Source organism: Gracilinanus agilis, chromosome 3 (assembly GCF_016433145.1).
Source record: "Gracilinanus agilis isolate LMUSP501 chromosome 3, AgileGrace, whole genome shotgun sequence".
Taxonomy (NCBI): Eukaryota; Metazoa; Chordata; class Mammalia; order Didelphimorphia; family Didelphidae; genus Gracilinanus; species Gracilinanus agilis.
The window spans coordinates 97,648,373-97,664,207 of record NC_058132.1 but is presented as its reverse complement, the minus strand read 5'-3'; the positions used below and the strand labels follow the sequence as shown (position 1 = coordinate 97,664,207).

The 15,835-nt window shown below is 36.7% G+C and overlaps 1 protein-coding gene and 1 pseudogene across 1 annotated transcript in view; one reads left to right on the top strand and one right to left on the bottom strand.

Moving 5' to 3' along the window:
• Positions 1-15,835, bottom strand: part of UVRAG (UV radiation resistance associated) — a 436,868-nt gene that overhangs the window by 379,415 nt on the left and 41,618 nt on the right. Inside the window, exon 2 of the mRNA XM_044668156.1 lies at positions 14,787-14,904. Coding sequence (XP_044524091.1) covers positions 14,787-14,904 — 118 coding nt within the window. The remainder of the gene's footprint in view (positions 1-14,786; positions 14,905-15,835) is intronic.
• LOC123240514 lies at positions 8,992-9,541 on the top strand (annotated as a pseudogene).

Here is a 15,835-nt window from a genome sequence, read left to right as displayed (position 1 = left end):
GGGGGGGGGGGGGTTGAAGGGGAAAGGAGGAGCATGAATCATGTAACCATGTTAAAAATGAATATTAATAAATGTTAAAAAAAAATAAATAACAAAAAAAAAAAGAAAAGGCAATATTTTAAGCTTCGTTTCCATGAAATGACAACTATTCAAATACAAAGTAAATTAATAATTTTTTTTATTTAAAAAATTCGGATTGGCTTAATTTCTTTAAGATGTAATTAGTGCATAGATTTTGAAGTAAGTTTCTCTAAAGGTCTTATTTCTAAGATATAAAGAAAGGTAACTGATTCAATTTTATAAGAATAAGACCCATTCTTCAATTGGCAAATATGTCAAAAGGATAAGAACAGGTTGTTTTTTTGTTTGTTTTTTAAATCCTTAACTTCTGTGTATTGGCTCCTAGGTGGAAGAGTGATAAGGGTGGGCAATGGGGGTCAAGTGACTTGCCCAGGGGTCACACAACTGGGAAGTGACTGAGGCCATATTTGAACCTAGGACCTCTTGTCTCTAGGCCTGACTCTCAATCCACTGAGCTACCCAGCTGCCCCCAGCAGGTTGTTTTTAAGAGAAGAAATGCAAGCCATCAAGAGCCATTTGAAAAAAAAAGTCATAACTCGCTAATAATTAGAGAAATGCACTTTAAAATAATTTTGAGCTTTCATCACACACTCATCAAATTGGCAAAGTTGGCAAAAATTAAAAATTACAAATGGAGGAGAGCCTTTGGCAGGGAAAGGAACATTAATGCCCTGCTGGTAGAAATGAGAACTCATCCAGCCATTCTGGAATGCAAACTGGAACTCTGTCCAAAAAGTTATTAAATCCTTTGGCTCAACATTACAAATACTAGCACTGTGCCACAAAGAGATCAAAGAAAGGACCCACATGTACAAAAATATTTATAACAGCTTTTTTTACAGTGGAAAAGAACTGAAAACTAAGTGGATGGCCATAAATTAGAGAATGGCTAAATAAGTAACTATATATGAATGTGAAAGTATATTTTTTGTGGAAAATTAATATTGTACTGTGATATTTTTTATAAAAGCATTTTTCCCCTATGATCCCCACTCAGAGTTGGGATGAAAACTTTTTATTTTAAAGCTTAAAGAGCTTCTCCCAGGTTTCGAAACTCAGTAGGGTCCTCTTTTTCTAAAGATCTTTGTAAAGAGTAACTGTATTTAAGGGCCGAGCTAAGCAGTCACTTGATTAGGTAAGCCACCAAGTAAACCAGTGGCAAGCTATTGGCTATATAATTAAGACACTTCCCTTCCTGAGGATAAAGTAAGGAGGAAGGAATTGAGTTCTCTGTGGTTGTTTACCAATCAGAAACCTCTTATGATGTCTGAGGGAGGGACTGGGTGACAATGTCACAAGGGGTATATACTGGCTTGCATGTCAGAAGTCTCACTTTCTTACTCAGCAGTTATACCCAGCTATTCACAATTTTGGGTCTCTGTCTAACTCTCTCTCTCTCCTCCCTCTCTCCTTCCTTGTCTCTCTTAGGCTCTTCACATTTTTTGGTGTCTGTTACAACTGTGGAAGGAGTCCACTAGTTAGATTCTCAAGTGGCCAATTAATAAATTAACTTAAATTTAATATATACATCCTCCACAAAATTTCATTTATTATGTATTTAGTGCTTTAAGAAATTTTAAAGGGGAAGGATTAGGAAAATCTGTTATATTTCATATGAACTGATGTGGAGTGAAGTGAACAGAACCAGGAGAACAATTTTTTAATATCATCACTATTGTAAAGATAAACAACTTTGAAAGACTTGGAAATTCTAGTAATTAAAGCAATGACAAACCACAATTCCACTACTCTTACATCATCTCCTAGATAGACCTTTCTTTCTCAATCTCCTTTGCTAACTCATTATTCAGATCATGCCCTTAAGTGTTCCCCAAGGTCCTATACTAGTCCTTTTCTTTTCCTCCAACATTCTCTCAATAACTCCTATCTGTAAAACTCTTAGAAAAATTGTCTACACTCATTGCCTCCATTTCTCCTCCTCTTACTTACCCCATGCAACCTTGGCAAAGGCATTCTCAACTAAAACTGCTCTCACCAAAGTTACCAATAATCTCTTAATCATCAAATCTATGACCTTTTCTCAGTTCGCTTTTTTCCCCACCTATCTGCTACATTTTGACACTGTTATCCCTCTCCTCTCCTGAATATTCTCTCCTCTCTGAGTTTTCATGACACCATTCTTTCCTAGTTCTCCTCATACCTATATTGCCTTACCTACTCTGTGTAACAAATAAAAATAAAAAATAATAATCTTGGGGACTTTATATTAAATTTATAAGTTTTTATTAGTAAAGAGGGAAAAAAAGGACAAAATAAGGTTACCAGCCTAACTACCCAAAGTCTCCTGCTCCATTTGCAAGTCTCAATTCCTGGATTCCCATCCCAGAGTGGTCCCCCTACAACACCAGGACTGCTAAACAGTGGGGGAGCTTCTTCCATAAGACAAAAAATGGCAAAGCCCCTTTCAGGTTTGTCCTGCCTCTTATATCTTGTTCATGATGCTATACTACTTGGTTTTTGAATGGACAGTCTGGGTCATTCATTCTGACATCCGGGCATATTATCTATCACACTACTGCCACCAGGTCAGAAGCTAGCTTCTATCAGCCCATTCCAAAAGTCAGAAACTGCACTGTCACTCTGCATCCTACCTTAATGTGCATGTGCCAATTATAAGTTATATTTTTATATTAATTTCATATATCTATCTGCTTTGCAGACTCATCATCCACATTACACCCACTAAGTGAACACTCAACAAGGGCCTTGGCCCCACCTATCTTCCTCCATATCTCTTGACAATCTCATAAGATTCCATGAGTTTAAATACCATTTCTATCCAGATGACTCAAAGACTTAAATAATCAGTCCCAGTCTCTTCCTCTAAGCTTCAGGATCCAGTGACCAAAAGTCTACTGAACATTTCAAACTAATATCCCAGGGCCATTTTAAGCTCATTATGTCCAAAACCAAGCTCATTACATTTCTCTCTAAATCTTCACTCTTCCAAACTTCTTCACTTCTATCATAGGCATTACCTTCTAATGTCTCAGGTTAATAATCTTTTGACACTCTCCCAGACTAATCATTCTCCTCAATCAACATATCCAATCAGCTGCCAAATCTTGCTATTTCCACACTCATAACATTTCTTGCATCTGATAATCCCTTCTCTCCACTCACACAAGTTACTACCTGAGTTCAGGCCCTCATCACTTCTCATTTGGATTACTGCAACAGACTCTTAACTGTCCCCCTGTTTCATGTCTCACCACTTCAATCAAATTTACACAGTGCTGAAAAATTAACCTTAAACATAAAACTTACCATATTTTTCCCCTACCCAATAAAGTACTGCGGCTTCCTATTGCTTATAGAACACAAAAACTCCTTTGTATCTTTATAGCCCAGGAAAACCTGGGCCCAAACTATCTCTATACCAGGGGTCTGCAACCTTTTTGGCCGTGAGAGCCATAAACGCCACATTTTTTAAAATGTAATTTCGTGAGAGCCGTACAGTACTCACAGTGCCGCTCCTGTAACAGTGCCTGAAAAAAAATTTACTTTATGGCTCCTGTAGAAAGAGCCAGATATGGCTCAAGAGCCATACGTGGCCGACCCCTGCTCTATACTATCAGAGGACATTACTCTTCCTCCCACATTCTTAAATTCTGTCAAACTGGCTTTTTCTCTAATTCTTTTATATGACACTCCATCTCCTAAATCTGTGCCTTTGACCTAGCTATCTCACCTTCCTGGTATGCACTCCCTTACCTCGAATTCAAAGTCCTCTTCTCTTCAGACAGATTTCAAGTATTACCTAAAGCATGAAGTCTTTCCAGATCCTCTCCCAACTACTAGTGCCCCTCATTAGAATGTAAAATCATTTTAAATGGGGATTGTTTCCTTTTTTGTACTCGTAACCACCTAACACAGTATTAGTAAATGCTACTAATGGAATTATCAGAGATTGAAAGGTATAGGGAAACCTGAAATGATAAAAGATTGTGATTAGCTAAAGGAATTTCAGGAAGATTGAAAGGAACATTAAGAGGAACATTTATTAGGGACAGAAAAGTTAACAGTGTTGAATAAACAAACATTTAATTATTGCCTGCTATGTTCCCAAAAGAAAGCCAAAAACAGTACCTGTCCTCAAAAAGCTCATAATCTAATGTGGGAGACAACATGCAAACAATTTCATACAAATAATACATATGAGAAAAATTGGAGATAATCTGAAGAGGGAAGCCATTAAAATAAGAAGACAGGGAAACAATCTCATTATTACACACCTTCTCAATTCAATATAGCTGCTCTGCTAGGTATAAAACCCAATCCAAAAGTAGGTCATCTACAAATGACTTCTTTTAACTCTTACTTTCCATCTTAGAATTAATACTGAGTATTGGTTCCAAGACAGAAGAGCAGTAAGGAATAGTCAACTGGGGTTAAGTGATTTGCCAGGGTCACATAGGTAGGAAGTATCGGATACATTTGAACCTAGAACCTCCTGTCTCCAGGCCTACAGCACTATCTACTGATCCACCTATCTGCCTCTATCTATCTACAAATGATTTAACATTATGTTTGATAACAGGTCCAACCATTCTGGAGAACAATTTGGAGTTGTATCCAACAGGCTATAAAATTGTGCATACCCTTTGACCCAGCAATGCCATTACTACATCTGTATCCCAAAGAGATCAAATAAAAGGGATAAAGGCTTAAGTGTACAAAAATATTTATAACAGCTCTTTTTTGTGGTAGAAAAAAAACTGGAAATGAAGGGATGCTAATCAGCCAAAGAATGGATGAATAAGTTGGGGTATATAACTATGATGGGATACTATTGTGAGGATGAGCAGAATGCTCTCAGAAAAACCTTGGAAGATTTATATGAACTAATGCAAAGTGAAGGGAGAAGAAGCAGGAGAACATTGTATATAGTAACAGCAATAATGTAATAATGTTCAACTGTGAAAGACTTGGCTATTCTGAAAAATACAATTATCTGAAGTAATTCCAAAGAATCTATGATGGAAAATGCCATCCATTTCCAGAGAGAGAACTAATAAATTCTAAGTGAAGACTAATGCATACTTTTTTACTTTCTTTATTCTTCTTGCTTCTTGGGAGTATTTTTGAAACATAATTAATATAGAAATGTTTTATGTGACTTCACAGGTATAATTGACAGTCTATTGCTTGCCTTCTCAATGGGTGGGAGAGGATTAGGACAGAGAGAATTTAGAACTCAAAACTGTCAAAAAAAAAAAAAAAACTGGGGGCAGCTGGGTAGCTCAGTGGATTGAGAACCAGACCTAGAGATGGGAGATCCTAGGTTCAAATCTGGCCTCAAAAACTTCCCAGCTGTGTGACCCTGGGCAAGTCACTTGACTCCCATTGCCTACCCATACCACTCTTCTGCCTTGGAACCAATACACAGTATTGACTCCAAGATGGAAGGTAAGGGTTTAAAAAAAAAAAAACTGAAACATTTATAAAAGAAAATAACCACCAAAATTTGTCCCAAATGTTAAGTTTATAAGGAAGACAAGATTAGAATCCAATCTTATTAGAATTAGAATTAGAATTAGAATTAGAATTAGAATTAGAACTAGAATCCAATCCAAAATTGCTAGGAGAAAATAATGGTAAAAGTATAAAAGATTCTAGAATGGAGCAACTAGGTGGGTCAGTGGCTAAAGAGCCAAGTCTCTCAGATCCCAGCAGGGAGGTCCTGGATTCAGACCTGGCCTCATATACTTCCTAGCTATGTGACCCTGGGCAAGTCACTTAACCCTTATTGCCTTAGAACCAATTACACAATATTGATTCTAAGACAGAAGGTAAGTGTTAAAAAAAAAATTTTTTTTTAAGATTCCAGGATATTGCCATAAATATGAAAGATCTAGCTCTTAATTCAAGTTCTACTTGGATTATTGTGTGATATTAGACAAGTTGATTAATTAAATTATATTCAACCCAACTTTCAAAAAATTCTATTAAGTACCTACTATGTGCAAAGACCTATGCTGGGCACTAGGGAAGCAAAAATTTAAAAATGAAACAATCTCAACCATAAACATTCTACTAGAGAGATCAATTAAGTACTTCTATCTAGTAACAGACTACGACATGCTTCAGAAGAAAATATTCAAGTAATAACTATAATAACAGTGAAAAATAATAAACTACCAGACAAGTGTTAAGCCTCTTTTCAAAGTTTAATTAGACTAGTAGTCCAAAGATAACAAATACCTAAACCAACACTGGGACTTTCAAGGTTGGCAGAACCTGCCAAACTTTACATTTGTAGCATTGTCTTTGAAAACATAGGTTTTGTTTCCATACCACAATGAGGTGTTGGAAGAAAATTTCAGTAGACTTCATCTCTAAAACATAGTAAAAGTTATGTTGGCTGGCACTGTGTCAAAGAGAATATTCCAGACTCTGAATTCTTTTAACGTGCCTTCAATCTCAAACCACCTCCTAAAAATCAAAAAGGATATTGCTAATACTGACTGGAATAGCCATGTAATTTTCCTCAAAGAATCACTACTTGTTCTTCTGTCACTGCCGATCTATAACCAAAACAATCAATGATTTGTCTATGACTTCCAGCTCTGGCCTAAGAATAACTCTCACCCTTTGGGCTGAAGGCTGTTCCCATCTCTTCAACTCTAGTTAATAGTCACAGAGTCCTAAAAGAGAAGTTCATGGATATGAATCACAGAACATTCAAATCCAAAGGAACTTCAAGATAAAAAAAAAACCTTACACATCTCAGAGGAAAATGAAAACCAAAACTAAATAATGAGTCATTTAGGGAGTTTAATGGTAGAACTGAGATGACAAGTGGATCATCTGGTGTCTAGCATTCTTGCTACTAAATCCTATTACCTCTCTATATACAACAAATATAGGTAATGATGATGATGTTATCAAAAGCTTGCAAGGACAAGTCCACAGCAACAGAGGATTAGCAATTAACTTATTAGAAGGCAAAATCTTCAACTTCTATGTTTTCTTCTACATATTTTCAACAATTGAGTATTTTGTTGGATTTCCTTCCTTTTTAGTAGTTTAAAAGGAAAACCTTTTCTCTTTGGCTTGCAAAATGCTTCTCCATGTTCTTGTTTTGATCCAGCATCCAAAGCCTTGCCAAAAAACGCCCAAGGAGGTCAAAACATAAGTGGGAAATCAAATAATCAAACCTCTGACTCTAAACACAAGACTCATTTTTTAAAATTTATTTATTTGTTACATTAAAATTCCCAGGTAACTCCCTCTCTACCTCCCCTGAAGACATTTGAATCAATCAATCAATCTCTCTCTCTCTCTCTCTCCTCTCTCTCTCTCTCCCTCCCCACGCCCACCCTATACACACAAGCACATATTCTTTCTCTGAAGGCAGACATATATGTTATTCTTCAAACAATATTTCTGTTGCTATATGTAACATTCTCTTGATTCTGCTAATTTCACTTTTCACAATTTCACGGTTTTTTAAATTCATTTGCTTGTCATTTCTTATGACACAGTATTATTCTATTATAATTATTTGTCACAACTTGTTTAAGCCATTCCCCAATTGATAAGCATCTCCTCAATTTCCAGTTCTTTGCCAATAAAAAAAAGCCATTATAAATATTTTAGAACATATATGGTTCTTTTTCTTTTTCCTTGATCACCCTAGGAAATGAGTCAAAGGTATATACACAGTTTTACAACTCTTTGGGCACAATTCCAGATTGTTCTCCAAAATGGTGAGATCACTATATAGTTATGCCAACAGTTTATTAGTGTCCTCATTTTTCTACATCCCCTCCAACATTTATCATTTTGCCCTTTTATCATTTTAGCCAAAATGATAGGTGTGAGATGATATCTAGGTTGTTCTGGTTTACATTTCTCTAATCAATAATAACTTAGAGCATTTTTCCATAGTTATATATAGCTTTGATTTCTTTTTCTAAAAACTGTTTATTTCTTTTGACAAGTCAACTATACCATGTTATACTAGTGGAAGACACTTTTCACTAAGTCAGAAACTACTTTGTATCTGTCATAATAACTCTTACAGCATCTTTCCAAGACAAGATTTCTTATTTATACTTCTCCCGGACTCTGGACAGTCTAATATCCCATATTCTTTTACTCTCTCTCTTTTTTTAAAATCTTACCTTCTGTTTTGGAACTGATACTAAGTATTGGTTCCAAGGCAGAAGAGCAGCAAGTGGTAGGCGATGGGAGTTAAGTGACTTGTCCACACAGCCAGGCAGTGTCTCAAGCCAAATTTGAACCTGGGACCTCCCATTTCCAGGATGACTTTCTATCCACTAAACCACCTAGCTGCTCCACCCCAATAATTCTCTTCAATATGACAAATATCATAGCTTTCAGTAAATGCTAATTCATTACAGCACTGTTTGATTCCTTTGTTTATAGGTTATAGGTGATTGCAGGAGCTTTAGGAAGTCAGATCAAGGATCTAAACCAGTGATTCCCAAAGTGGGCACCACCGCCCCCTGGTGGGTGTTGCAGCTATCCAGGGGAGCAGTGATGGCCACAGGTGCATTTGCAGGCTGTGAATAACTGTAAGGGGGAGGTAATAGTATGTGACGGGGGCTCTAAGTAATATTTTTTTCTGGAAAGGGTGCGGTAGGCCAAAAAAGTTTGGTGACCACTGATCTAAATCAAGTGAGAAGCAAAGAACTTAGAAGGAAGGTTCCTGATTCTCTGGACTAATTTTTCTTCTACTTCACAGCTGCCTTCATCACCACGATTCAGCAACCTTCTCACCTTGGAAGATGCCTTTACGACTATAAGGGGGGAAAAAGGGGGTTTGAGGGTTCAATATATTAAAAGATGGTAGCCAGAGGATTGAACTATTATCAATCCTCAATTAAGAATAATCTCAACCTCTTCCCTTGAGCTGTCCTAGGTGATCATTCAAAATGGTGAGGTATTCTCTTGATCCTGAGAACCCCACAAAGTCATGCAAGTCAAGAGGCTCAAATCTCCGAGTCCACTTCAAGAACACCATGAAACAGCCCAAGCTATCAAGGGCATGCATATCTGAAAAGCTACCAAATATTTGAAAGATGTCACACTGAAGAAATAGTGCGTTCCTTTCCATCGATACAATGGTGGAGTTGGCAGGTGTGCCCAGGCTAAGCAGTGGGGTTGGACACAAGGTCATTGGCCCAAAAAGAGTGCTGAATTCTTGCTTCATATGCTTAAAAATGCAGAGAGTAATGCAGAACTTAAGGGTTTGGATGTGGATTCTCTTGTCATTGAGCATATCCAGGTTAACAAAGCTCCCAAAATGAGAAGACGGACTTATAGGGCTCATGGGCGAATCAACCCATACATGAGTTCCCCTTGCCATATTGAGATGATACTTACTAAAAAGGAGCAGATTGTTCCTAAACCAGAAGAAGAGGTTGCTCAAAAGAAACTGAAGAAACAAAAACTTATGGCACAGGAGTAAATGTAACATTATCAAGCAAATAAAAGCAAAATGAAATTAAAAAAAAAGAATAATCTCAAGTCAAAATTGACTTTTATGGAAGTTTATTTACAATTAAGAAGAGAGAGAGGAAATAAGGAAATAAGAATCTAACTCGGTAGGTAATTTACTACAATCCTCTAATTAATCCAAGTATATCTAATTGGCAAATGAAACAAAAATTAATTCACAGAGTCTATATAAAAGAAGTTTCTTAAGAGAAGTTCAGGAAGATTCAGTCTTTAAACTCACCATGTGGAATTCAAAAGAAGATATTTAAAGTAGTCTCACCAAGGTCTTAACACTCCTTCATGGACAAGAAGAGCTCCTTCATCAGCCGCCCTCTTCACCAGAAGCTTCCAGCTGACTGAGGACCTCTTCCTTTTAAAGGGGTCACTTATGCATCACTTCCTGTGCCTCCCTCCTAATTTGCATGTCCAATCACAATAGACGCTTCTCATAGTACTGCCTAGGTGGCAGTCAGTTGATTCTGATTCTCACCCACTCTAGCACAGTGGGTTACAGACCTCCCAGAATTAGAGGTGTTCTCACTTTTGGTGATTAAATCTAAAGATGGGCAGTGTAGACTTAATCTAATTACCACACCACCATGAGTCAGAGAAATTCTCCCTACTTAGATATGGTTTACAACAGCTGAAGAAAGAGCTATAGGAAAAACAGACACGGCTTCTTTTGAAATATAGATGCTAAAATTGTGAGGTTTAACATTCTCATCAGCTTTTAAGTTTATTAAGTTTATGAAAAAAGTTGAGTGCCAAAGATAAAAGGATAACTCCATTCTTCTGAATAAGTTGTCCAGAGAAGGGTATTGCCTCACCCACACATTCACAAATATATCTTATGAAACAAAAGGGCCACTTCTTTCCTTTCAGATCCATTTATAAAACTGTTTTCCCCAATAACTCCTTAGATCCAATGTGCCCAAATGATGGGCACTCCTTCAGTTTCCAATTCATTGCCACCACAAGCAAAGCTATAAATATTTTTGTACATATGGGTTCTCCTCTTCTTTTTTTGATCTCATTGTAGTTATAAAGTTAGCAATATCACTGGATCAAAAGGTATATCCCAATTTATTAGATTTTAGGGCATAGTTCCAAATTGCTTAACACAATGGCTAAACTAGTTCACAAGTTTACATATTGTACATTAATAAACCTATTTTCTCATTGCCTCTCAGCATTTGTCATTTTTGTTTTTTTGTCAACTTATCAATCTGATGGGCATAAGATAGATACACAAAGTGAAAAACCTCTTTTCTTAGTGTTAATTGTCAAGCCAAAATTAGCACAAGTTACAGAGAATCAATTCATAGTCTGCTACATCTTGGCCTCAGAGGCTGCACTGAGTGCTCAATCATCTGTTCAAAGAGTTGTACACCAACTCTCCTTCCACTTTAGTCTTGGCTTGTAAACCTTTCAAGTTAAATAATTTACCATCAGTGACCTTGATGCTATTTTCAGAAAACAGGATACTATTTAATCCTGCCTCCAGTACTTTAATGTGTAACCACAGGCAAATCACTTAATATCATTTTACTTCTGTTTCCTCGCCTATAAAATAGGACCAAGGTTGTTGTTATGATTAAATGTGATAACAAATGTAGAGTGCTTTGAAAACTTCAGTGTTATTCAAATGCTAGTTAAGAGGATGAAGAGTAGTGTAGACCAGTGATGGGCAAACTGCGGCCCCCTGAAATGTTCTATCCAATGTGGGACATTATTCCTAAACTGATGAATACAATGAGTAGGATACAATACAATGAAACTTCAAAACAGTTGCCTTAGAAACAGACTGACAGATGAGTATTTCCTTTCCTTTGGCCCCTCTTTAAAAAGTTTGCCCAGAGGGCAGCTGAGTAGCTCAGTGGATTGAGAGCCAGGCCTAGAGATGGGAGGTCCTAGGTTCAAATCCGGCCTCAGACACTTCCCAGCTGTGTGACCCTGGGCAAGTCACTTGACCCCCATTGCCTACCCTTACCACTCTTCCACCTATAAGTCAATACGCAGAAGTTAAGGGTTTAAAATAAATAAAAAAGAAAAGAAAGAAAAAGTTTGCCCATCACTGGTGTAGACCAAGCTCAGATAATAAAAATGACAATTCTATGTAAATTAATTTACTTATTCAATAGTATACCAAACTACCAAATAATTATTTTATAAAACTAGAAAAAAGAATAACAAAATTAATCTGGAAGAAGAAAAAGTCAAGAATAGCAAAAGAATTAATTTTTTTAAAAAAGTCATGGAAGGTGCCCTAGTAGTACCAGATCTCAAACTGTAATATAGAGCAGTAATCATCAAAACAGTCTGGTACTGGCTAAGAAAGAGAATGGTGAATCAATGGAATAGATTTAGATACACAGTATAGAGGGGTAAATGACCTTAGCAACCTAATGTTTGATAAACACAAAGATCTGAGCTTTTGGAATAAGAACCCACTATTTAACAAAAACTGCTGGGAATACTGGAAAAGAGTATGGCAAAAACTAAGTACAGGCCAATATCTCACTCCTTATACCCATGGTGGAGAACCTATGGCATGTGTGCCAAAGTGGGCTGCTCTCTTCCCTCTCTCCATGTGCTGGAGGACATTTCTCACGTGACCTGCCCCCCTCCATCCAGCAACCAATGAGAGAGCTTCCTCCCTCCCCTGTCTGGAGTAAAGTGGGGAGGAGGGCAGCTCACATGCAGTGTGAGAGTTGCAGTTTGGGCACTCAGTCTCTAAACCAGCGATGGGCAAACTATGCCCCCACATCCAGATGTAGTGATTAGGGAATTGCTTAAGGCAATGATGGGAAAACTATGACCTGGATCTGGCCCGAGGTGAATAGTTTGCCCATCACTGCTCTAAACAGTTCACCATCACTGCCCTATACCAAAAACGGCCAAAATGGGTATATAATTTAGATATAAAAAGTGATAACATAAGTAAATTAGGGGAACACAGAATAGTTTACCTGGCAGATCTATGAAGAAGGGAAGAATTTATGACCAAATAAGACATAGAGAACATTATAAGATATAAAGTGAATAATTTTGATTATATTTCAGTAAAAGACTTTTGTACAAACAAAACCAATGTAGCCAAGATTAGAAGGGAAACAACAAACTGGGGGGTGGGGGGTGGGTGTAGATTTTATAACAAATTTCTCTGATAAAGGTCTGATTTCTCAGATTTATAGAGAACGAAGTCAAATTTATATGAATATAAGTCATTCCCCAATTGACAAGTGGGTAAAGGACATGAACAAGTAATTTCCAGATGAAGAAATCAAAGCTATCAATAATCGTATGAAACAATTTTCTAAATCACTCTTGATTAGAGAAATGCAAATTAAAACAATGGCCAATGTGACAGTAAAAAATGTTGATAGGGATATGGCAAAATCAGGACACTAATACATTGTTGGTGGAGTTATGCCTAAAGAGCTATAAAACTATACATACCCTTTGATCCTATAATACCACTACTAGGTCAGTATACCAAAGATGTCATTAAAAAAAAGGGTTACAGTTATAGCAAGTCTTTTTGTGGTGGCAAAAGTGAGAGGATGTCCATGAACTGGGAAATGGCTGAACAAATTGTAGTATATATTGGTGACAGAATACTGTTGTGCTATAAGAAATGATAAGTAAGATGATTTTTAAAAAACTGGAAAGATCTACATGAATTGATGCAGAGCAAAATAAGCATAACTGGTAGAACACTGTACACAATAAGAGCAATAATGTACGAAGATCAACAGTGAAAGACTTAGCTACTCTCAGCAATACATTGATCCCAGACAAGCAAAGGACTTATGACAAAGAATGATATCCACCTCTAGAGAAAGAACTTCAGAAGTCAGATGAAAATCAAAGCATACCATTTTTTGCTTTAGTTTATTTATGGTTTTATTGAGGGGTTTTGGTTTTATATGCATATTGTCTTATAACAACTACCAATATGGAAGTATGTTTTACATGATATAATACATGTATAATAAACTAAGTGAAATTGCTTATCATCTCCAAGAGGGGGGAAGAAAAAGGAGGTAGACAATTTGGATCTTATAATTTTGGAAAAATCAATGTTGAAAATTGTTATTACATGTAATTGGGAAAATAAAATATCTTTGGAAAAAATAAGATTTTTTTAAAATAGGAAAGGAAGAGGAGAAAGACTTTCCCCTCCCTCATTGCAAATGCCTTCTCTGCTCAGACTGCCTTCCATCTACTCTATATATACTTGTTTATTTCCATATTATTTTCCTGGTAGAATATAAGCTCCTATAGGATATAAGAACTGTTTCTACCCTTCATTGTATTGAGTCTTTCACATAATTCCCTGCCCACAGAAAGTATCTAATGAATGCTTGTTGAAAGCATGGTCCCCAAAGAGAGATATGATAAGACTCCTTCACCTCACTTCTTTGCAGAGGCAAAAGGTCCACAGGTATGGAATATTGCAAATATTTTCACACTTTTCACCAATTTTTTTTAAGTAAGTGCTTGTTGCAGCAGTTAAGTGGCACAGTGTCTAATTAGAGGCCTGGAGACTGGAGGACCTAGGATCAAATCTGGTCTCAGACACTTACTAGCTGTGTGACCCTGGGTGAGTCCCCAATCACCTAGCCCTTACCACTCTTCTGCCTTGGAACTATTCCTTAAGTAGTGCTTCTAAGGCAGGAGGTAAGGTTTTAAAAAATAAGAAGTGTTTTGCAAAGGACAAACCAAACTATATAAGAGTGATAATCTGTAAGCACTATTTTTTAAGGACCAGACTAATAAGTCTGGGTTAAAGACAAAAATGAACTAATACTCATAATGAAAGCTATAAGGGTCAGTATGGTTCAATAAACCTACCTGAAGCAATATTCCTTTAATTCATGTAATGAGAACTGCTATTAATTTTAAATTAAACAAATTAAAGAAGTTTAGGTTTGAAAACTGGAAAGAACCTAGAGAACATTTAGCCGAATTCCTTTATCATACAGATAAGGAAACAACAACTAGAGAGGGTGAAGGATTTTCCTCAAGTCACAAAGTAACAAATACAGAACTCAAATATCAGTTCTAAAACTGACCCGAAGTCTTCATACCACAGGTGCCTCTCAACATGTATCAAAAGGATCAACTATTACTCAAACATAGTTGTAGAGGATTAAATGAGAAAAGAATGGGATGCAACAGCTCATGAATACCAAACACATGGCTTCCTTTACCTTTATATATCTTTTCACTATTGCACAAGTGAAGTGTGAAGTAGGTATCAAGAAGTCGGTGGCCATTCCTATTAACAATGTTTCGGGCAGCAATATTCCGGAGATGTCGAAGGCGACGCTAAAAAATAATGGGAAAAAAAAAAAAGGTCATTTAGCTTTCTCTCTGGGAACAAATTTCTGGAAATCTTAAGTTATGCTCTTTTCCATTTATTATTTTCCAATGATCATGAGCAAATCACTTGATTTTTTTTTTTTGCTTCACTTCTCTAATTTGTACAATAAGATTAATGATACCTCACCCATCTACCTCAAAAGGGTATGAAAAAGAAATAACACAAATGTGAACAAATCAAAATGCAGATAATACAATACAAATGAAGGGAATACTACCATTATTCTCAGCATCTATCATAGTGCCTTGCACATAGCAGATGCTTAATAAATATCTGTTGAATTAATTAAATTCCCTAAGAAGAAGTCCATTTTTTTCTCCACAGTGGTATGCAAAAGAAAATCCATCTGAAATGGAATAAAGGGGACTGTAGTCATTACACAAATCCTGTACTGTTTTCAGATGTTTAGAAGCTCACTCATGAGCAATCACAAATAAGAAAAGAGCTAAAAATAGTAGGAACTCATGGGCTATTCCATCCAACCAAAGATTCCAGCTATTGAGAAAGTTCAATGTAAATAGCATTTCACCCACATTCAGCCAGTTTGCATAGCCTCAATCAGACCTCCACCATGAACTCTGGCTCTCCTCTCCTACAGTGCTTCCAATAGTGGCTCCAATTTGTTTTCCAAAGAAAAGCAATGCCACCCCCTACCCACCAAGGACCTCATAGTCTAAAGAGGAAGACAATGTATAAAAAGCTAGGTACCAACAAGCCAGGATAAAATTAATAGAAAGAATAAAGTGGAGATAAATCTCCCTAGTATTAAGGAGGACTAAGATAGGTTTCCTGCAGAAGGTGGAATTTTTACCAGGGATATGAAGAGTATCAGGGTAGCCAGGAGACGGATTTGAGAAAGAAAAGTATTCTTGGTAT